General features: G+C 45.4%; 1 protein-coding gene across 2 annotated transcripts in view; it reads left to right on the top strand.

Annotated features, from left to right (window-relative positions):
* The window catches only part of LOC146830440 (ranBP-type and C3HC4-type zinc finger-containing protein 1-like), a 540,476-nt gene that overhangs the window by 473,265 nt on the left and 43,982 nt on the right, over positions 1-23,229 (top strand). For both annotated transcript variants that reach the window (XM_085604678.1, XM_085604679.1), the window contains exons 10-11: positions 10,365-10,476; positions 14,300-14,479. In XM_085604678.1, the coding sequence (XP_085460804.1) occupies positions 10,365-10,476; positions 14,300-14,479 (292 nt within the window). The remainder of the gene's footprint in view (positions 1-10,364; positions 10,477-14,299; positions 14,480-23,229) is intronic.

The raw sequence follows: 23,229 nt of genomic DNA, 5'->3' as shown, positions 1-23,229 counted from the left end.
TCGAATACCTTCTCGGCATCCACCTTTAAGAGAAGGGCATCCATATCCGTGCGGTGTGCCTTATCGATAATGTGAAATAGGCGTTTGGTATTGTCACTGCTTTGCCTGTTTTGAATAAAACCAGACTGGTCGGGTTCGATGATACCCGGCATAAGGGGCCCCAGTCTCGCTGCTAGGATGCCTGTGAACAACTTCAGGTCCATGTTAAGCAGCGACACCGGTCGGTAGGATCTGCACAGGGACTTATCTTTCCCGGGTTTGGCAGTACGACTATGGAAGCCGCCAGCTTGTCGGAGTGAATCGTCCCTGAGCCCGTGAAGGAGTTAAAAAGGTTTGTCAACAGCGGGGCCGGCACCGTATAGAATGTTTTATAAAAACCCGGCTGAAAAACCGTTCAGTTCCGGTGACTTCTGAAGCTTAAGACGCGAGATTGCGCCTATGACCTCCTCCACACGGATGGGCACATCTAACCCGTCTGCGTGGGTTGGAGCCAGGACGGTTATGTGGGACCCCTCGAGATAGGCGTCGACTCTGGCGGGTGAAGTGGTCTCCCGGCGATAGAGCTCAGCATAAAAGGATTGAAAGACCTGAGCTATCTCCTCATCTTTGTCGACTGTGGTCCCCGCGGTCGTGTTGAGCGTGTGTACCTTAGAGTATAAGGTGCGGGCTGGCAATCTGTTCACAAGCATGCGCCCTGTCTTATCGCCTCCTATGTAGTAGGAGTGCTTAAGCCTGAGCGCCGCATATTCGCCCTATCGAGGTCGAGACCCGCCAACTGGGCTCGTGCCGCTTTCAGTTGATACCAGGCCTTTGGTGCCCCAATCCTACTGTGGACCCTCTCCAATTCCAGGACTTGGGCCGTGAGCTGTTCATGTTTCGCCTTACGCTCCCTGTTTTCGGCGGAAGAAATTGCAATCAGCTTTCCCCGTACTCCATAAGGTGGACCTAGAGACCTCCGGGGAATCATTTGTGGCGAGATAGTCTATAATGCATTTGAGGATCTGTTCCTGCACGGCTGCTCTGTGTAACATGCACTCTCTCAATCTCCACCCCACCCCACCCGCCGGCCTACGTGGCTATGGCACCTCCAGGGTCCCTTGAACCGCGTTGTGGTCGGATATGGCCACTGGCGTTATGAGGGGATGAGCTACCCTCCATAAATCTGAGCCCCTGATCCTGGAGCCACTGCCGGCCCCCCACAGAAATTGCTCCTATCTGAGTGTACCTGTGACCAGACCTATCCACTGACGCATCCATGACTAAATTCAGGTCCCCTCCTGCGAACGTCCACCTCACCTGAGCCCCCAGAACCTCGAACAAGGCCGCTTGGAGGAACTTCTCACCAGTGTAGGGTACATAAAGAGATCCCACTACCAGGGGTGAACCCCCCACCCACAGCTTGTATGCTTAAAAACGGCCTCTGTTTTCTGCTACTTTATCTCCCACTTTTCCTGCGAAGCGTTTAGCCACCAGTATGGCCACCCCTGCCTTCTTGTCCTGGGTGGAGGAGAAAAACTGTTGAGGAAATGCTCGGGACCGCAGCCTGAACCAGTCTTTGGACAGAAGATGGGTCTCCTGCAAAAGACATACATCCGCCCCAGAACTCAAGAGATAGGACAATATGGATTTCCGTTTATTAGGGCTATTCAGGCCGCGCACATTAAGGGTTAGAATGCGTACCTCTGAATGTGTCGTAGGAAAAAAGGGGTTGCTTTCCGCTGTATCCGCCAGCGGGCTGGCCCTTTCTGTAAACCTGCGCTTCCCCTCCCCGCCCCCCCAGCTAGCCGCCTACGTGGACTCCCCATTAGCACCCCAGTTCCCCCCCCTTCCTAGCCCCAACTGAATTTCCCCATTCCCCCCCCCCCCCCAATGTCCAGAGCTTGCTGGGCTTAGTCGCGCGCCTCCGGTGAAAAGAGTGAACAGGGACATCCCATGGCCAGAAGGATAGAGCTAGAATCTCCTGCCCCCCGTATCTCCCCCTGCCCCCCGGGTACCCCCCCACTGCACTGCATAAGTTATCAGTCCCCACTTCACTCAAGAACTATCATTAGACGCCGTATCCTTGAGCATGACTCCAATGCTGCCTTTCTTCCTTGTGTAATGGCTTCGGGGTCTGGCCCCCGGGAAGCTCCTGAGGAACGTTGCCCACCAACTCTCTGCCATCTCTCCCGCAGTGGACCTTGACTAGTGGTGAGTTGATCGTCGGGGCTGGGTGGTGGAAAGTCTTGCCTTTTATGAAGGGTGATAGCTGCCAAATCCTGATACAGGGCAATGTTGTGGCCCTGGTAATGGAGCGGTTGCTTCGCCCTGGCCTCCTGTAGAATGCGCTCCTTCAGGGGATAATCCGGCAACAAAGCGAGGATATCTGGTGGTGGTGCCGGTGCCATTCGACGGAGACCCACTCTATGGGCCCTATCAGTGCGGATCTCCAGGTCTGCTGGTGCCCCAAGTATCTCTCGGAATAGGGCTTGCAGGTAATGGACCATGTCCGAGCCCTCTGCGTCCGAAGGGACTCCCCGCACCTGTATGTTATTCCGCCGAGAGCGGTTTTCAAGATCCTCTGTGTGGGCCTGGAGGTCAATTTGCTGCTCCCTCAAGCGGATCACCTCTTGCTGGAGGTGTCACCTCTTCCTCCCATGTTTCTTCTTGGTCTTCGATCACTGCCACTTGGTCTCCTAGGGTGTCCACCTCCCGGCGGATCTCTCTCACTTCCCCCACCACTTCGCTTTTTAGGGTTTGAAAATCGTCTCGCAAAGTATTTAATAATGTCTCTAGAAATGCACGGGATATCAGTCCCTCCACCCCCTCTGTCTCAGAGCCCGTTTAGTGAGCATATCCTTCAATGTTCGGTCCTTCTTGGTTCATTGCACTACCATGGCGACAGCCCTAGTCTCCTGAGATTCGCCGCTCCTCTCCTGGAGATGACGCGAGTGAGGGCCCTCCACCCCTTCCCACTGCTTCAGAGGGGCTGCGGCGGATGAGCATATGTCCTGTGAGTCACTGTGGACAGCAACCCTGAGAATCCAATCTTCTGCGTGGCTGAGGGGCAGCGCTCGCAATGGCGCGTTTAAGTGTGAACTGTGATGAGGTGACAACCACACCCCTAGGCAGTACAGGCGCCAGTCGGTCCCCCTGGCCGATGCCCCTCATGTGCCACTGCTCCCTCTACTTGACTGCCTGTCTCTGTTCCTGGCCGCCAGGCCCCGTGCCGCCTCAACTCTGGTCATGCACCGGCCCGGCACGCCCGCCGCCGCCGCCCCTCGGTAGTGCGCCGCAAGAGCTGGTAGCCCCACCGCTCGAGTCACGCGGTTGAACTAGAGGCCCCCCGACCACCTGAGCAAACCTCAAGAAGTTTGCCACAACTGCGTGTGGACGCCAGCTGATAAGTCTGGCTGATGCCCTCTTGCGCCGCAGACGGCCTCCTCTTTTTGCTGTACCACTGTTCTACTGCCGCAGGGATGCCCCAGTGCACCCCACGGCCAATCTCCATGCCACCAGATAGAGCGGGCGCCAGGCAGATCCCTGGCCGAGGCCCGCCATGAGGGCCTCGGCCAGGGCGCTGTTGAGTTCAATACACCCAAATATGGATGTGAACGTACTTGTTTATTGTCAGGAGCTAGAGGCTCACCGCTCCATCAGCGTTGCCGCCTGCCCCTGCTCTTTACTGCCAGGCGCTGCACCGCCAAGAGACTAGTCGCGTTGTGGGCCTGGCAGCGTGTTGCAAAGCCTGGCGGCACTGGTGCCCAGGTCGCGCTGTTGATTGCTGGGCCCCCCAGCCCCCGGAGCAGTCCCCGAGTGCATGCCGCGCTTACCAGAGGGCGCCAGCCGAGGAGTCTGGCCGATGCCCCTCTGCTCCGCGCTTCGCCTCCCACCGCTGCCTGTCTGCCGCTCTAACCGCTGAGGGGACTCCCGACTGCACTCGGGCCCTCCACTGTCTCGCCGGCCTCTGTCGCCAAGGCCCTGGAGCCCACTCCGGCATTCCACAGCCCAGCTCCATCCCCGGTGCTAGCTCTGATAAGCGGGCAAGCCAGCCGAAGCCCGTCTTCTCCGGGTCGTCCTCTGCCGGGCCTGGCCGCGCGCACTCCGCTCTGCCCACAGAAGGGCCGGTCTCTGCGTGGTCTACCGGGCGTCCGTTCTACCACCGGCCTCCCTCTCCCGTCTCCAGAGACTCCGCACTGATGGCTGCAGGAAGCCATGCCGAACAACGCTGCTCACCAACGAGGGGCTATCTATGGCGCCGGGCTTGGAGACTCTACACCTACAATGCCCCCAGCTCTCCTCAGTCTCCGTCGCGATATGGGCCAGGCCTGGCCACCATTTTATCACACCACGTTGCGGCTCGCCACCTGGAAATCAGCCGCTCACTCCGGCCCTCAGCCACCTTACCCCCAGTTACAAAGCTACAGCGAGGCTGGAGGTAAGATCATCTTGCGTCTCGGAGCTGGGAATGGGGTCAAAGCGCACTTTGGGGCAGAATTGGGCGCACAGGAGCGGGGAGACGAAGTCAAACATGTCTCACCCGCTCGCCATCTTGGCCACGCCCCCTATGCAGTGTTGCCAGATTTTTAGGCCCGTCCCGAGCCCAAAGCCGCTCAAATATAAGCCCAAAATAAGCCCAACCAGACCAGTTTCAGCCCAAAAACCAGCCCAAACTCGCAACTCTCAAATTATGCAGAAATAGGTATCAGAAACCACTTAAAGGATGAACCTAAATTCTATTCAATATACAGATAGCGGAAGGGGGTTAACTGGGCACCTGTGTTAATGCTACTCATTTTCATGACCCGTCACCACTGACATTGCAACTTGTAACAGGCACAGCTAAAGCTACAATGGTAGAAAGCACAGAGATTGAGAAAGGCAGAAATAGTATTATGTGCTAATTACTGCTCCCTCTGATTTGTATTTTAAGCAGCTCCCAAAGGTAATGCCTAGTAGCTCCCGCTTACCCCATAGTCCTCAAGCCCCCTCCCTCCTTCCGGAATGGAGTCTGACAACCTCCACTTCTATTTCATCTACAGCATATTTGTCAACATTTGGAAACAAATAAGAGGGAGAGTCAGAGACAAACCCATGTTAAAATAATTACTCCTTTAACTTGTATTTTGGGGGGTACTTTAAGAGGTAGTTACGTAAAACAGTACACTTTTTAGCTTCCAAAATGTGCAGTCTTCTGCCTAAATTGAATAATAGTACCACCTATGGGAGAGGATGTGGCAATACGGCCACAGCCATGAGTTGGAGGCAGCAGCAGTGTGCGCTTCCCTCACACAGAACAGGTAACACACAGACAGTAGCACAGCAACCTTCACTTATTTATTTGAGATTATATATAGCAATAGCTAGATCCAAAGTTATCAGAACACTTTACAACAGCAAAATTTCACATGAAAGATAAGTCTATACAGAACATCTGATTCAGAGTGCTTTACTTATCATATAGCACTCATTCCTACTCTTTCTATAAATGAACTTACTTCAATTAGTGCTTGCTTCTACATGCTGCGGCCTGGCCCCACGAGTCGACGGCCACAGCAGCACAGGGCTGCACCACCAGGCCGGGTCTGACAGTCTGAGACCTGAGAGAAAAGTGACACGGTGCATAGCTGCCAAGGTTTCAGATTGCTTATGTGTGATATTTTCATAATTACGAGTGACATTCAACGACTACCAACCATTATTTTCAATATTAAAAAAAATACAATTTACATATTTTCCATTTAATGATTTGGCGAAATTAACACACGCGTCCCATGGAAAAAGGCAGTAAAAACACGGAAGGCTGTTCCATTCTTTCACATTCACACATGCATTCCACAGGCCTGCCCCTGTTCTTCCCATTTGCCCCACTGAAAAGAAATAGACATGGTTCCCTGAGAGTAGGCATAAGCAGCACGGGCACGTCTGAGGACTAAGGACTTGAGCAGCAATTCAGGAGCCGAGGCCCAGCGCCTAGATTCCTGAGCTTTGTGTGTGAATTGCAGGAGAGAGAGGGAGCTCTAGCTTGGGAAGGGGAGAAGTGTGTATATTGACAGCAGCTAGAGACTGGAAAGTGAGACTACTAGAGAGCGAGTTATGATTGCAGGTGGAGTTTCTGACTGACTCCATGTATAGCAATGCATATCTCTGTGAGGAGCGTTTGTAACAGCGAATGTGCACAGGGGGCCAGGGGCAGGTGTATTGAGAGACTGCAGGGAGGGAAAGTGAAAGGACAGAGACAACTGGAAAAATTGTGTGGCAGCGGATAATCTTAAGAAAGATCTTAGATAACGGAGGCTGCGCTGCAATTATTTTATTAGACCTCAGCGCAGCCTTCGACACGGTGAACCACTCTCTCCTGATTAACCGTCTTCAAGACATTGGGGTTAGGGGTGTTGTACTGAAATGGCTCTGTTCTTTTTTAGAAGACAGAGTCTTCTCCATTTTTGCGGATGACTGCATCTCTGACCCAGTACCTCTTTCTTGTGGAGTCCCTCAGGGCTCAGCATTAAGCCCCACCCTGTTCAACACCTACCTGAGTTCATTGACAAGTATTGTTACCCCATTTGGGGTGCAAATTGTCACCTATGCGGATGATACTCAGCTAGTCGTCTCTTTGAACAATGATGACAACTCAGGAGGGACTCTCACGGCATGTCTGGAGAGAGTGGCTAGCTGGATGGAGGCCTCCTACCTTAAGCTTAATGGAGCAAAAACTGAGGTTATTCTTCTCGGTAAAGCAACATCTATAACCATTGATTCCTGGTGGCCGGTTAGCCTTGGACCCCCACCCATCTCAAAAAAATCTATAAAAAGCCTAGGAATCGTATTAGACACCAACCTTGACTTTAAGGAACAGGCGCGAAAAGTTGCAGGTACTTGTTACGGTCTTCTTCGGATGATTAGGAGGATCCTTCCCTTGCTCCCTTTTTTGGATAGAAGACTGCTGGTACAGGCGCTTATCCTGTCTAGGTTGGACTACGCAAATGCCATATATCTTGGAGCGCCGATGTCTACCACTAAAGTTTTGCAGACGGTACAAAACTGCGCAGCTCGACTCTTGTTGAATATTCCGAAACGCCTATCAGCCAGATTGGCATTATCCTCACTACATTGGCTCCCCATTCAGGAGAGGATCCAATTTAAATCCATGTGTATTATACAAAAATCTCTGACTGGGAAAGGATCCATGCTGATTCATGCTATGATGCTCCCTTATCAACCACAAAGAACTTCAAGATCTGAGGGCAAATACTTGTTAACAGTTCCTAAAGTTAAACGCACCAGATGTGGAGGCCGCATGTTCTCCTACTGTGGTGCGATACTCTGGAATATGGCCCCCTTGCATATCCGGTCCCAAACCAACCACAGCCACTTCCGTAAACAGCTAAAAACCTTACTTTTTCCATGGACTATCACGAGTGAGTAGAGTGTCTGTTAGCGCGGGGATGCCTTCGGGTAACCAGGCGCTTTATAAATGCTTCTTCATTCATTCATAATATGGGGAAGGAGTTATGACCTGGGATTCTGGGAAAGACGCACATTGGTGAGTGCACACACACCCTCTGCTCTGTGGCATCCTGAATCTCAACCTAGACAAGGTAAAAAATGAAGTGTCACTTATATAGATTAGGGGCCGGGCAGCAGGATACAGTCAGTCAACCGAACCAGGTGTCCTGGTCCACTCCTGGCGTCCTGATTCCTGAAGTTGAAGGCAGCTGCCAGCCAGGCCAGCTACTCAAGGACAGGGAGGAGGGATTGAAGGCTGGGGCCGGGCCGCGACTTGTTGTGGAATGCAGCAGGCAGTGGAGTGGAGGTGCACTGCACACAGACAGGCAGCAGCCCAGTGCACGCGTGCTGTGCCGTACGAACTGGTAATGACGACTCCATAGTCCAGACGAGAGCCGAGGAATAATCAAGTGGTTTTGTGGTGGTCAACCAACACTCACTCATTGCCGTGCTGTCAGTGTGTGTGCCACTGCCAGTGCCACACACTAGAGTCGAGTTTCTCCGAGTCCGACCTCGTGTGTGACAGTGTGAGTGGGAATGAGTCCACTCCAGACTGTGGCTTTGCTCGAGAGGGGGAGGGGTGGGCACTCAGAGCGGGACTCTCAAGCTCTTGCTTGGTCTCCTTCAGCCGCGGGATCAATGCGGATTGCGGCAGCGGGCGGTCTGCTGATTACAGCCTTAGCCAGCGCGCAAGGCACAGCGTGAAACTAAAGCCTTATCCTTACCTGCGATTTTCCTGCCAGGCAGCCACAGGGCCCAGGGGCCAGGCCGCAGGTATAGCCTAGGCTATGAGCCTGCCTGAGCTGACTGACGGTCCCGACTGAGGGCAGGCTGAGGGTGTAGTACAGTGTACTGTACGACGGTGAGGTGGTGTGGTGACTGTACAGGGCACCAGACCAAACGGACCACAGAGAGGTGGAGGTCCGGAGCCTACTGCGGCCTGCGAGCGCCTGCCTGAGTGTGACAACCACCACGTATTGACACGTATTTTCGGGATGTGCAGCGTGTGTGTTTGGGGGAAGGGACAACTCGTGTGTGTGTGTGTGTCTGTGTGTGTGTGCCGTTGATGCTCAATGCTCACGGGTAGGGTGAGGGTCATGTCGGTGCGCACAGGCTGGCCAGTCAGGGGGTCCTCCTCCAATCATTTTAGCGCGCGCTGCCCACTCATTCGCCAGCCATGGACTGCCAGCACAGCGATAGACGCACGACACGGTCGGTGCCGCCCAAGCCAGTATTTTGCGCACACAGGCCTTAATTCAGCCCAAAAAGTAGCCAAAAAATAGCCACCCGCCCGATATGGGTTTTTCCCGCACAATTGGGAAAAATGGCGCTCAATTGTGCGGGAAATAGCCCAATCTGGCAACACTGCTCCTATGCTGTCCATTTTAGACCTTCTGGAACAAACCACGCTGTGATGAAACGAAAATTCTCAATATGTATTTGCAGTTTGAAGCACATGTGATTTTACACAGAATAGCACAATTTTTAGTCAGTTGCCAAAGCTGGAGTTGGAACCCGGGACTTTCGGTTCCCAGGTCAGCCAATTAGCCTCTACACCAATTGTGCCAACTGCTATTGTGTAAATGAATCACTGTATCAACGTCCCTGTTTTAAAACTGTTTTTTGAATGGTTGTGCTATAAAATTAGATTGTGCTATAAAATTAGATTGTGCTATAAAATTAGATTCGGTGGATGCTTGCACTACCAAACTACTTGAACATAATTAATTATGTTCCTGATTTAAATTAAAAATTCAAATTATGACACCACAACTGAGAAGCAAGCAAGTAGTTTATTCAGATATTATTATTTGCTACATTCCATATAGAGGCTATGTGTTGTACTGATTATCACTTGTTATATTTCCATCTGAACATAATAGTAATTTGATTTCTTCTATATTTATTAGCTGTAATATTGAGACTCTTTGATGTCAAGATGCGGTCTATGGGGGTGCCATTAGGTGATTTGCCAGGGGTGCGCTTTGACGAAGGTGTGACTACAAGCCTCTCTACCCCTGCAGATCATGAGGCAAAATTCTGCCTCAACTAAAATACTACGTGTCAGTGATTAACTGTGTGTGTTACGTGTTAGGTGTATACACAGTAGGTGTGCACCTCATTAATTCCTAATTATAGGTTTGCTTAGCAGTGGCACGCACAGGCTGGTCCTCGTGTGATCCTGAATAAGTGCTTTGATGGGACAGCTCGAAACATGTTGACCCAATACTAGGGACTCTATACTCATTATAGTTAGACTTTCCCTATTATAAACCCCTGATTTTAGTCATACCAACAGGGGCAGGAATAAAATATTAGCCTACTAATTAAGTATTTTTAACTTTTTGTTTTTCCACTCCACTTTCACTGCACTACACATTTTCCACAACTTAGTGCTCCTACGTCGTTCCGCAAGTCTCAGCACACCTCAATCCGCAGCGGATTAAGAGGACCCCAATGATGAAGCATGCTACCTAGGGGAAACCCTGGTGGGTGAGGGAACTCTAGAAAATAATTTTCTTTCTGGAAAGAGGATTTTCATACATGTTTAGTGAAAACCCTGCTCTTTCCCACGGTTAGGTTTTTATTCTGGTATTCCAGATTTTGTAAAACATCAAAAGTTAGACCCAACAACATTCCCATTTTACACTCAGACTGCTATCAATCACCACCCAGATCAAAAATCTCTATCTTCTCTTTCAAGTTGATCCTCACAAAGGAGGTGTGATGTTAATGTCTTAGCCATAATACTGAAACAGGCTGTGAAATGTCAGGATTTAATGTAGTGTGAGATCATTTTTAATTGGTCTTAACAAAGTTATTTCAACCTTCTTTTATTTCGTCTTATCTAAGCATTTATGTTTCTTTTATTGCAGAGAATGTCTCAGACAAGTGATACATTTCTGTGAGGAACCTGAAGTTTCCTGTCCCTTCCGTAATGAAGCGTATGCTTGCAGTCTTAAACTACAGGAAAGAGAGATCCGAGCTGTAAGTTAAGAAGTTTGAAGGAATGCAGGTGTCACGTTCTGACACTGACAGCATGGACTCTGAGATCCTTGATTCACATTGGCAGTAAATCAGTCCACTTGCAACGCATTAGTGTGCGGCATCACCGTGACATATTGTTGAGGTCACCTTGTGTCAGGTTTCTACCTGGTGCAGATAGCAAAGACCACAATATTTTTTTAATTCTGCCTCGGTAAACCAACTGTCCATATCTGCTTCGACTTAAGCACTTCTCATTATTTATCTTTTTTTTAGCTTTTTCAGTCTTCTTGGCCATGAACATCACTACAACAGTTAGCATGTGAATATTCTCCTTACATACCACTGTGTACTGGAATATTTGGCAATCCTTCCGGACAGAAAAGTAAAATGTCTGTAATATGCATTCGAATACCAGGGTGGGGTGTTTGGAAACCATACCCTTGACGCTAACCACCCTCCTTATGCTATAAGGTATCCAATATTACGCACTGGCCATTGAGTAACATATTTGGGAATGGAGGAGGGATGGGGGCCATTCACAACCGTAACTTAGTTATCAAAATGTATAACACATGGCCTCTCAGTTGGAAGGGCTTCCAATAATTTGAGGTTTGCAGTAAAAAGGTAGAGTGACACTAGACAAAAAAGGTTTCTGTTCTCTGCTATATTACATAGATTGTCTTAATTATTTTATTAACATAATTTTTCCTTTTGCTGTTGTATCAGCAGTCCACACTTACAAATTTCAAAGACGAAGAATTCTGTCACTGTCTAATGTACAGATTCCCATTACATTTATTACGTTTAGCTGCCTCCAGTTCTCTCATTGTTTTTCTGTTTCTATTTTTTTTATTTGTAATCATATTCATATTCTCTCAGACCTACAGTTTGGTTCTCGTGCAGTCTTGGTACTATTGACCAATGCCTTAATCTTTATTTTTTGATCAACAAGTATTCTATAGCCAACCAGGATAATTTGTATCTGGCGTTCATGGACCTGATTCCGCTTTTGACCATGTAAACAGATCTAAATTATGGCATAATATGTCTAACATGGGGGCGGATGTTCACATTATTCATTTTCTCAGGCAATTGCATAATGAGCTAAGTGCAAGTGTTAGATATGTCCCTAATAGGAAATTAAGCTTGTGAGGGGAGCATACCAGGGTTGTGTACTTCCACCCTTCTTGTTCGTAATTTACCTTAATGGTCTTGAGAAACATCTGGTGTTATTTAATGCCGATCATCATAGGGACCGTGTAGGGTTTCAAAGGTAGACGGATCAATACTCTAGGTTCATGGCCAATTTAGATCTCCCCATAACCCAAAATAAAACCTGTATCTTGGTTCATGGTGCAAAAGGATGAAGAATAAGGCTTACACCTTAAATAATACTAAGACTGAGTTAGTACCTACTTGGGGGTTGTTTTTGATGGCGGCTGTAGTTGGATCCCATTGGGAAGGGAAAGACCACTGAGTTTGCAAGGAGTATTGAGGCACTTTTTGACTTTGATTCCAAGCTGGGGCTTAAACCACTCAAATAATGGGTGGCTGTTCATAAAGCTACATGTCTCTCACTTGCCACCTTTGCCAGAACTTTTGTGGCGGTTGCTTGCTGTACCTAATAGCACCTCGACTTACACGTGTAATGCCTAGTTAGGATTAGGTAATATTACGGATTATATTAAATTAAGCCCTCTGCTGCTGTGGCTATCTGCATGGACCATACAGGAAACCAGTCTTAATAGGCTGGTTCGGTCTGACTGTCTGAAACTAGATATAGCATTAAATATACCAAGGCTGGCCTATGTAAAGAAAGTATGCTGTGATCTGGATATGTCTGACTTGTTTAGCAAACTGAAAACAATGTGTCAGATGCGGATCCCCACCTGCTGACTCCGGTCGCACTTAACTTAAAAACGCGTTGTTTTTTTTTTATCCGGATATCTTAAATAAATTCCTAGTGTTCTGCAGTTTGAATCATCAGTATTTATTCACACCAATTTTCATGATTGGCTTATGTGGATCCTTCATATAAAGACATTGAAGATTTTCAATTTCTGACAAATTAACAATTTTCCAAATCTGTGACTAAAAGTTCTTCTGTTCAGAAGACTTGACCCCAAGTTTTGCCCAATGCCTTTCAAGTCATGGACCCTTCTTTAGGGTTATCCAAGTTGGAATTCTACAGGCAAACAGTACTGTGGTCTGCTCAATGCAGTCATCTCTATTTTAAATAAAGCAATGTGTTTAAACAAGATATCATGTGTTTATAACGGACATGCATCACCCGTGTAGTATATAAAGTGGTATCTTGAATGTTAGAAACGAGACAGAGTGCAACATAACATCTTAATTAGTGGACCGTGTTCTTAATCATTCCCGATATCAGAAAAAGCCATATACACAGCGATGTTAAACAAGACCTTGCAACGTGTTGGTTACATTTTCCTGTCATCTAGAGGTGATGGAAACATGCTCAATGGAGAAAAACATGCTTGATTAATACTCCGTGATGGGTTGTTACGGACGCTTTAGGTTATAACTGTATTCTTAAGGTAGTGACAACGTGCTCAATGGTGCAAGACATGCTTCAAAATGCCCCAAAAAGGACTGTTACGACCGCTATCAATTAAAGCTGTTTTCAAACCCCAAGTGCACCCCATATTAACGTGTGCACAAGTTGTTACTTACTTTTCATACAGGAAATCACTGCGCATCTCGTGAAAACATGCTCCGCGAATGGCGAATGTAATTGAACCTCCGTGTTTAAACTAACGTTGAGCGTGAGCCTTAATCTGACGTGGCTCGGAAGTTACTTCCTCTTAAATGTATATTAGCTGAAAGTGACCATCGTGTTTTTTAAGACAACGGTGTCATGCACCGGTATTAGAATCAATCACCCTGTGGATTAGTAAAAGCTGATAATGTGTTGCATGATATTACAGCCGTACACAATAAGATGTATGCAAATACCAAATTCAAGGTTAAAACACCAAAGATGATGGTTGCAGACGAAAACTGTTTCTATACCAATACTTATAACAAATATGGTTTAAAAAAACGGTAACGAAGTTTAACATGGTCAAATTATGAACAGGAATATAAATCTCATAAGAAACTTGAATATTCCAATCTGTCATTCATCCCAAAAGGCTGCATGGATTCCAATTTTTTAATCCAGAAGAATTCAGATCTCGCAAATTGTTTATGAGGATCCAAATCTGGTCTGGGTTTCATTACTTCTAAGATGGTAAAATGAAGTTGCACTATGTTGTGTCCAGCTTGCAGCCAATGCATGGCTACAGTCGAGTTTTTGTTGTGGTTTCTGATGTCACTTTTGTGCTCAGTAATCCGGATTTTTATTTTACGCCCGGTTTTACCAACATATTTTTTTTAACTGAATGTTGTACTCTATATCACTTCTTTTTAGCATATACAATAAAATAACTATTGCTATATATTGAAAAAAAAATTATATGCCTATATAAGATATAGATAACAGTAAAGGGTGATATTAAAATGTAAGAACAATGGGAAGGAATACAAGTGAGCTTAATGTTTATTGTGTTTCAATCACTAGTTAAATGTAAGTCCAATTTATATTGTCTACAATGACTTATGTTAGATTTAGTCTATTGATTGTTTATTACATTGTGTGATATTTCCTTAAGTGACACTTAAATAGAGCACTGTCTGCCTTCACTAGGGCATCCTAGTGTTTTTGTAGTCCTGGCATGAAATTCCAAATGGTTCTGAAGTTTTAACAGTTCACTATCACTGTTTCAAAAGTGTGTATCTGGCTGTGTTGTCTTGGTTGTAGCTGGTGTCTGCCGAGGAGTACCGGAAGTTTTTAGAACGTGGACTCACTGTCGCCGAGAGCCGAAGCAAGAACAGTTATCATTGCAAGACGGCGGACTGCAAAGGGTGGTGTATCTATGAGGACTTAGTTAACGAGTTCTGGTGCCCAATTTGCCAGAAGACAAACTGCTTGATTTGCAAGGTAATACACTTCTTGCTTTGGAAGCTAAGTGGATGCAAGAACAGCAAATGGTATTATCTGTGATAAATAGTACTGTAAAGAATCATCTATTAATTAGTTACTTATATTGCCAACTATGTTATTCCAGCTACAGTTGTTAACTGGTATGTTATGTAATATGGGAGAAGTTGTATGTAACACTTGCTTGGCATTTTTTGGCATTGAATGTCAATGTCAAAAATATTCCGTAATCATCCAGTTGCTTTTCAAATGTAACTTTGTAATCTTTTTAACTGTATTTGCTTAAACTTGACCCTCACCGTCCACCATATTCTGCAATACAGTTTAAGGCCCTATGGCACTTGAGATAGTCACTTGTAACTTGCATAGAGCGATGGTAATACAAACACAGCATGGCACGCTTGTTGAACTGCAGCAAGGCTAGTGGCATGCCTTTTAGAAGGTCAGTCATGCTTAGCTGGCCACATTTTAGGTCTTCGGTCTCGATGTGACATCATATATTCAATATGCACAGCAGCTGTTTCTCACAGCTCCCATGTGACATATAATTGATGCTAGTTAAACAGATACATTTAGCAGATTTTTTATTCCCTGGCTGATTTCATACGTGTCTCGGCACCATCAAAGAACCCCCAGATATCGGATTTAGCACCACACCATCATGAGCTACACTTCAGATTTTTTTCCAGCATGAAACAGTTTACTGGCCAAATGTAAAATCTACTAAAATTTCTATTCTTCAACAGTTTGTTGATTTTTCTATACTTTGTTGATGCTTAAGTTAGAAATGTACTCAGGTTTACAAAGTAACTCTTTCATTAGTTCTTCTACCACATTGTTAAATTGCCTAACATATGTTCTAATAAACTTCCAAGCAACAAAGAGCACGATAAAATGGGCGTTTTTTGAAGAAGGTTGCACATAAACATATTAACACCAGATGTGAAGAGAACCCCTTAGTGGACCACAACCAACCCGCTTATCCCTTAGCCTTATGCATAGTTGGCCTGGCTGTTGCCAGGAGACATTCTTCTTCTCCAGGAAAGTCTGCCTGTGCCTATGATGGGCTCCAATAGGAGTGAGTATTGTACTCATACTGACTGAAATATGTCCCAAGCACTTAACAGCTGCTGAGCCAAATTCAAGCACTAATTAAAACCCTACATGTATGTAATGGTTAATCCGTGACGCGAGTCACATGCTTGCTGTGCCATAGGACTTAAGCTGCGCCATAGGACTTAAGCTGCACATCACTGAAGTGACCCAACTGGGCTGAGGCCAGGCTGGTGTTGCATGTGTTCCCGTCTGGATGGGACCGAACATGACTGTTCAGGCCAAACTGTTACTGTAAGGGCAGAGCCAAGGACTGGTGTGCATAGGGCTGGTCTCTGTCTGCAGTGGCACAGTGGGGAAAAAAAACATTGGACTGAAACGTGGTCCGAGTAATTGCCAGTGGCTGAGATGAAGTCGAGCATTTCAACAATCATATTTTTTGTTTTCTAATTACTCCTCTCCGTTACAATTCTGAGTGCTGTGACTGATGTCTCCATTGTTCGCTGCTATCCCAGTGATCTTTTGTTGTTTTGCTGTGCTTTTCGTTCTTTCAACCGCGATAGTGGTTTCTCTGCCTTACTACAAATATAAAGTTTAAATAAAATGATTTGGTTATTGAATAAATAACAAAATGGGAAATAACTGTTCAGAACAACAGACCCTAGTCCAAAAAGGTGATGTGATTCTTCCACAGATTTCTAAACTTTTGATGATTCAGAAGAGTCACTCGCGCGAGTCGAGCATTTCTACATGTGCTCTTCCTTTTCTCAGCTTAGTCCTGCAGATTGTTTTGGGCAAAACATCTCAAGGAGTAACGGTGGCAGATCCGTGCAATTCAACACATATTTGTTTCTCCACATGGATAAAAGTATCCTCCTTTCAAGAAAGTTCTTACTCTGGTTTTGATTAAAATATGGGTATTCACTTCGTTTTCCATCATTAGGGGAGCAGTACAATTTTGAGTACAAACATTACACATAGCGTTAGTGATATTGTCTGGCTATCATCCATCGTTAACATAGTATAGACAAGTAGTGGTGATTTATATGGATGAATTTGAGAAATTGTGTAATAACTATCGATGGATCTCTACTGATGATGGACGAAATCCAGAAACACGTGTCTAGAGATACAGCAGTGACATCACCAGCTTTTGGGAAAATTATCATGAACTTTGATTCATGCACAAAATCCTGCACTACACTAACCAGGATGCCAGGGGTTAATGGCGCTGGGATATGAGGCAGTGTGCTCCTACCCCCCTTACAGCAACTGTGTAGTTGTAGCTGGCAAAGACATACACTAAACTAGTACTACAACATACATCTCACTAAAACAATATATAGTTTTGGAATTTACATGTGTGCAACAGAGTCAGGGGTGAGAGCTGCCACTCCCTTCTTTCAAATAGCAAGATGTGCCTTTTCAGCATAGTTTTGGAATCTGGAAAAGAATGAATAAAAGAGAGATCTGGTGGCAGGTCGTTCCACCATTGAGGGCCCAGGAGGTGGAAAGACGGGAACTTTAGTACAGCACTCTGTGTTTTGGGAGTCACTTGGGGCCAGATGTACAAAGCATTTTTCCAGTCGCAAACAGCCTGAAATTTACATAATGCGATTTGGTAACTTGTTACAGATATTCATTTCACATTTGCGAATCTGCATGATATGTATTACTGTTTTACAACCACATTTTGGTCACAAAACAGTAATACTTTACCACCAGTTTAATACTGTTGGTAACCCATTCGTAAAGGCTCCCAAAGGACCACTTCCCCTTTGAAAATGTAACTAAAAATAGTTTTTTATGAGCAGGCAGTGGTCGCATGGACCACTGCCTACTATTAAAAATGAAACTTCATGGTTTCATTTTTTTTCTTTTTTTCATTTAGGGAAAACGGGCTGGATGTAAAATAAAAATTGCTTTATAAAAAAGCAATCACCGACATGGTGGTCTGCTGACCTCAGCAGGCCACCATCCCTGTGATGGCTGTGATTCCTAATTGGTCACAAACTGTGTCCTACCTCATTAATATTCATGAGGTCGGTCAATTTGCGCCCCACAAGGAATCCCTAAACAAAACTCAATGAATTTCATACATTAGGAATACCAGTTTCCTAATTGTGATTTGGAGAGAATCGCAATTAGAAAATCGGTATTCCTAATGTTTGTTCGCCGGGCCCTTGATGACCGAGGTTGGTGAATCATTGATTCTGAGTGAGAGTGTAATGAGATGGGATGTCAGAGTAATAGCATGATAGCTTTGAAAGACTGCCTTTTGCAGAAGTAATTATTCATGCTTTTTGAGGCTAGCAAGAAACCTGCAAAATATTTGTGACTATTTATAACATACAAGTTTGTAGGAGTTCCTATTTTGCATGGCTGCTAATATCACTCCTTCTTTCCTGGGGTAAACCTGCACTGTACTTATATGAATGTGAGATCTCAGGTGAATGTGAGATCTGCCACCTGCTTGCAAAGATGCACCTCTCCCCAAACTGTTTTCTGGCACACATAAGGAAAAGGGGCCAGATGTACTGAACAATGTTGCCAATGCAAACCCTACAATTCACAGAATATTGGGGTTTTCAACAACATAATTACCTATTTCCAATGCACAAAACCCATTTTATGAGTCTGAAGAGGTTTTACGACTCGTAATTCTGTATGGGATGCAAAACCCATTGTATGACACGTAAAATGGGTTTACGACCCATACCGAATTGCTATTTTGAAGGGGAGTGAATGGAGCCTTCCTTCCAAATATTTGTGGGTCAGTCATTTGCAATTGCAATTCTAGTTGCAAACCATTGACCAGTTAGAAACTCCTCAAAGGAGGTGGTAACTGATTCACAAAAGGAAGAGGTCCTCTGGGGACCCTTTCCCTTTGGGAATCGTGTTGACAGTCTCAGGTGGAATATACTCTCACTAATATTTTCCCAATTGGGAATCCTTCATCATTTTTTAAAGCAGCACCAGTTCCTTTTAGCAAAATGAAAAAAATAAATTATTGTCTGCTGTCCCTTGCAGGCCACCATCACTATGTTTGTGAACATGACGACTGGGTTTATTGGTCGCAATTTTACCATTTCCCCCCTAAAACTAAACAGTACCTGTTGACATTAACCAGGCAGAGTCGTCTATCAGGTTCCTCTTTTGATCTTTGTCCCCTAGGCTGGCTCTGAGACCTCAGCTTACTTTTAATAACTGAACTGGCAACTCTTTTAAACTAGTCATTGACCTTGTGCATGTTTCCAAATAGTTAGAAAGCCTCAATGGTAAAACGATTTTTTGGAAACTGAAGCTAGACACTTACAACTTTAATACTTTTAGACCAATATCCCTCCTTCCATAGTGGTCCAAACAGCTAGAGAAAGTGGGCTTTAAACAGTTACTAGACTTTGTCAAACTACACAGCCTCTTGAATCCCCCCACCAAGTTGCCTTCCAAGCTGGCAGGAGTACTGAAGTGGTTGTCCTTTCATTGGTCAATGATATACCAAGGAGCTTGTGACCTTGGCCCTTGTTGACCTATCAGCCACATTCAATATCATGAACTGCTCCATTTTAATCACCAGACTATAGGAAATTGGGATCCAAACAAAAACTTTGGATTGACTCTTCTCTCACTTAACAAATAGTTACCAAGGCATTACTCTACCTCCTTGTGACTCTAAACCCAAAGCTCTTAGCTGTAGCATGCCTCAAGCCGCCATACTCCGCCCCCCTCACCCCCGACGCTCTGTTTACCATCTACATGCTCCTACGTGCTAGACTCTACACTGAGGTTGGTGGAATTCTAGTGCATCAGAGATTGAAATAGGTTGGTAGACTTCTCTGAGATCAGTCTTTTTGTCCACTTAGTGGTGACGTGCATTTCTCAGAGTTTAGTTGTCCTACATTTCAAAAGGTAGGTAGGCTTTTGTGGTATTTGAGATGATTTTGTCTTTTATACTTGGTGAGGTGTATGTTAAGACAGTCTTTGCTTCATTCACTCAGAATTCTATATGCTCTGCATAGGCAGAAAGTAAAAAACAGGCACTATCGAGGTCATCAGTAGATACAGCAGTGGATTGTTTTCCATCATCTCCTCATACATGACCGATGACGAATCATCATTCCTGTACCTCTGTCTTCTAGAAGTTAAAGATCCCCCTCTCTTTTCCTTTCTCAAACTATATTTAACTTGCCTGCAGACCGGAAGGTGTTAGAATTCCACTCCCTATTCCAGCTTCTGCCTGCCTTCTCTCTTTATACCAGCACGTGATTGTGTTTCTCTCACTACTTATAATCTCATTGGTCCAAGAGTCTACGTTCAAACTTGATTTATTGGTTTGGAGTCCTGAGAAGCAATCTTCTTGAAAAACACCATTGGAAAGACATAGCTATGCTCCTATCTTTTTTCTTTCTTGAGATGCCTGTTACCAACATACGTGTTTCTACCCGGTTTTGTTCATCCGCTGGTTTCTTGAACAGTAAAGAGGAGGTCTTTCTTTTTGTCCAGCTCTGTGCTCCATATGGTTGGTAATTCACCCAGGGCCTCTTACCCTTGTGTCAACACCTTCTGTCGTTGCATAGTCATCTAGCACATCTGACATGACTTGAAATGTCACCTAGCATCCCTGTGGTCTGTCATGTCTCAAGGGCCAAGCGGCTGCAGCATGTTTTGTTATCTATCATGCTTGCATTTGTTTTCATCTTGCAACTTAGATCACTCAGGTCCTGTACATCACGCTGTCTGTGCCACTTTTTCATTGTATAACTCTACTGATCAGACAACCCTATAACCATCTACACCACCTCAGCAGCATACCTAAAATTATTTTCTATTTGCATATCTATCAAGTCTATGCATGTAGATTTATGACTCGCATAAAACCCTGTTTTTTTTGGAACCGGGAATTTGTACTTTCAAACTCTTTTCAAAGGAGACCGGATTACTAGCACAATTCCTCACCATTTTGACAACCTCCAAATCCAATATTCATCTTATAACTACCAGGGAGGACCGGGTCTTACCTGCTAAACAATGCAACAACAGTTGATTGTGTTTTTTTACCGTAGGGAAAAAAATCCCAAAGATTTATAGGCACCGGCAAAAATTCTGTTTGCTGAAATCCTCTTGAGCAATTAGAGTGTGAAATTTATTGAAGGTCTCATCATTATCTCAGAGCTCTTGGAGAAAATGGTCCCAAACGACTGCGCTTATCAGCGCTACTGCTCTGCTGTGCTTCAGTTTTGTTGTCAGTCATTGCTTCTTCACATATTCCCTTGCAAAAGGAGTTGGAAACTCTTCTCTTCAAGGAGGACCTTATCCAGGATTGACAGTCCTGCACCCTGGGCCACTCTATGAACTGAACCTCCTTTACTTGTATGTCATATTAATGCATTCAATTATTCTTTATGCAGTGCTTTGATGCTTCCCACCTTGTGTTGCGTTTTATAAGTAAAATTAGGTAAATTTAGGTCCATGCATATTAGGATACATGTTCCTCTTGGCACAATAACATTCCACTGGTGTCACCCTGCAAGAAGTCAAACTACTAAGCCAAGCACATATGGTGGAGACTTTGGCTTTTCCAGTTTTGAGGTGCTTCTTTCTAGTGTCTCTGGGTTGCAAATGTAGGGGTCATCAACATCGTTAGCTCTCTATAGTTTCATGAATCCCAATGGCCTTTTACGGGCCCTTAAAATAGCAATTGGGGGTGGCATTCTAATGCCTCAGTTGGGAGGACTAGTAACTCGCACTGTCTATATAGATGCAGATCACCTCTTAAGAAAGACCTGCTAGACATCTCCATGCATTATGCCTGCTGTAGTCACTGAATCCTTTTACTTCCTTGAATCTTTGGCCCATTCCCTGAAGATGCCTCAAGAAGTCTGGCAAGCTTTCAGGGCAGGATAGGTGCCAGCCTTCCTGTCTTCCTTTTACTGCAGAGAAAGGACCTCGATAATAGTAATGCAAAGCTGTCCAACCAAAGGTGCCAGAAATAGCACTTATGGGAACTAAACGTTTACCTGATGCTGTGCAGCGAGAAGCTGGTGGATTTTAACGAGCTACTATTTATGCCCTTGTTCTCTCCCAAAGAACTGTGCCTCTAGAGGTTTTCTAGAGTGAATAATGTTTGCATTAGACATGTTTTGTAAACATAATTTGATAGCAAGCTGTGGCCGCTTCCGAGCATGATGTTAAAGTGGAGCAGACTCTAGTAGCTCAGCGTGTAAAGTAGAGCGTTTCTGTGCAGGAGGAGGAAACGTATGGGAATCCGTAGAGAAACTATAATCAGTTACTGGCAATAGAGAGTGGATGTAGGTGTGAGGGCAGCCTATGATTGTACGAAGAACTGTTTCTCCATCATGAGGACAATAGGGAGGCAGGAGTTAGGAGACCTGAGTGCTTCATGGGCCAAACAGAACCATGCAATGCACGAAAGGTGATGATGCGTCTCTTTGAGATGTGAATCGAGTGCAGTGGCTGGAGATCAGTGTGGATGTACTTCAGTCTCAGATGTTGTGGAGCAGTCTGGTTGTACTATAGGGTAATGTGAGATGTTTAGAGTGGTGGAAGAAGTATAGAGCGCATCGCAAAAGTCAAACTAGAGTATGACGTGTGATGTAGGGTGCCGTCTGCTGTTAGAATGCGTGGCAGGTTTCCTGACCAAGCAAGGCTCTGATTACATGGAAAGGGGTGAAGTGAGAGAGCCTAGCTTTTTTGCTACCTTCCCTTACCCCAGTATTTTTTGCTCAGGGAAGCGATTATTACCCTCGGAAACTTGAGGTTTTGACCGCAGGAGTTGCTAATGATTGCTGACTATGTTGCTATTACATGTCCTCTTAAGTTGCCATACCTGCCTATTGGGTAAATCAATTACTTATGTGCAAATGTTGTGCACTAAACATAGTGCAGATATAATAGGGTCTGAATGATGGAAAATCGTTCCCTCTGGTATCTAAAATAGAACATGACATTTTGGAACGTATCTCCTTAAGCAAAGCTGCACATTGTGTTTGTAATGTAAAACCTGGTTTACCTGTTTATTCTGTCATTTTTGATAGGACAGCCACATTTGCAACCTATAGGTAAATCAAGTATGAAAATGCCAATAGGCAACACGGATTTATATTACCTGTAGTACTTAAATAATTTTCTAAGTATTAAAAAATGTCTGCTTAAACTCATCTGAAATGCTGATCAAAAGGGAATTTTCATCTCTGGCTCGCCTCCTATAGCTCTTGCTACCTCGATGGATAGGGACTTTCCTCTGCCGCAACAAGACCAATTTATTGGTCTATAATCCCAGTGTTTCAGCCTCAGTCCTGGTTCTCTGAACGTGAATCTAAGACTTATTGGTTTGCTTGCCTCCTACATCTTGCTTGTCGACTATGCCAGTGGCCAAATGCAGGCTCTGCAATGAAATCTGTAGTCTCAGTAGACCTAGCACCAGGAGTACTTGTCGGATACCGTATTGCTTTCCAAGCAGACTGTACAGGACCTGTAGTGCTGGCTGGTCGACCTCAATTGGGCCAGCAGAGGACCTCTCTCTGTGCCCCACCCAGAGCTGATTGTGGGGACAGATGCATCCCTGCTGGTTTGGAGAGGTCACCTGGTGGATGGTGGAAATCAGAGAACTTTGGTCTCCAGCAGTAACTCTGCTCCATATCACTCTATTGGAGTTACAAGCCATGTATCTGGTGCTG

This window comes from Triturus cristatus, chromosome 5_1 (assembly GCF_964204655.1).
Source record: "Triturus cristatus chromosome 5_1, aTriCri1.1, whole genome shotgun sequence".
In the NCBI taxonomy this organism is placed as follows: domain Eukaryota; kingdom Metazoa; phylum Chordata; class Amphibia; order Caudata; family Salamandridae; genus Triturus; species Triturus cristatus.
This window is presented reverse-complemented; position numbering and strand designations above follow the sequence as displayed.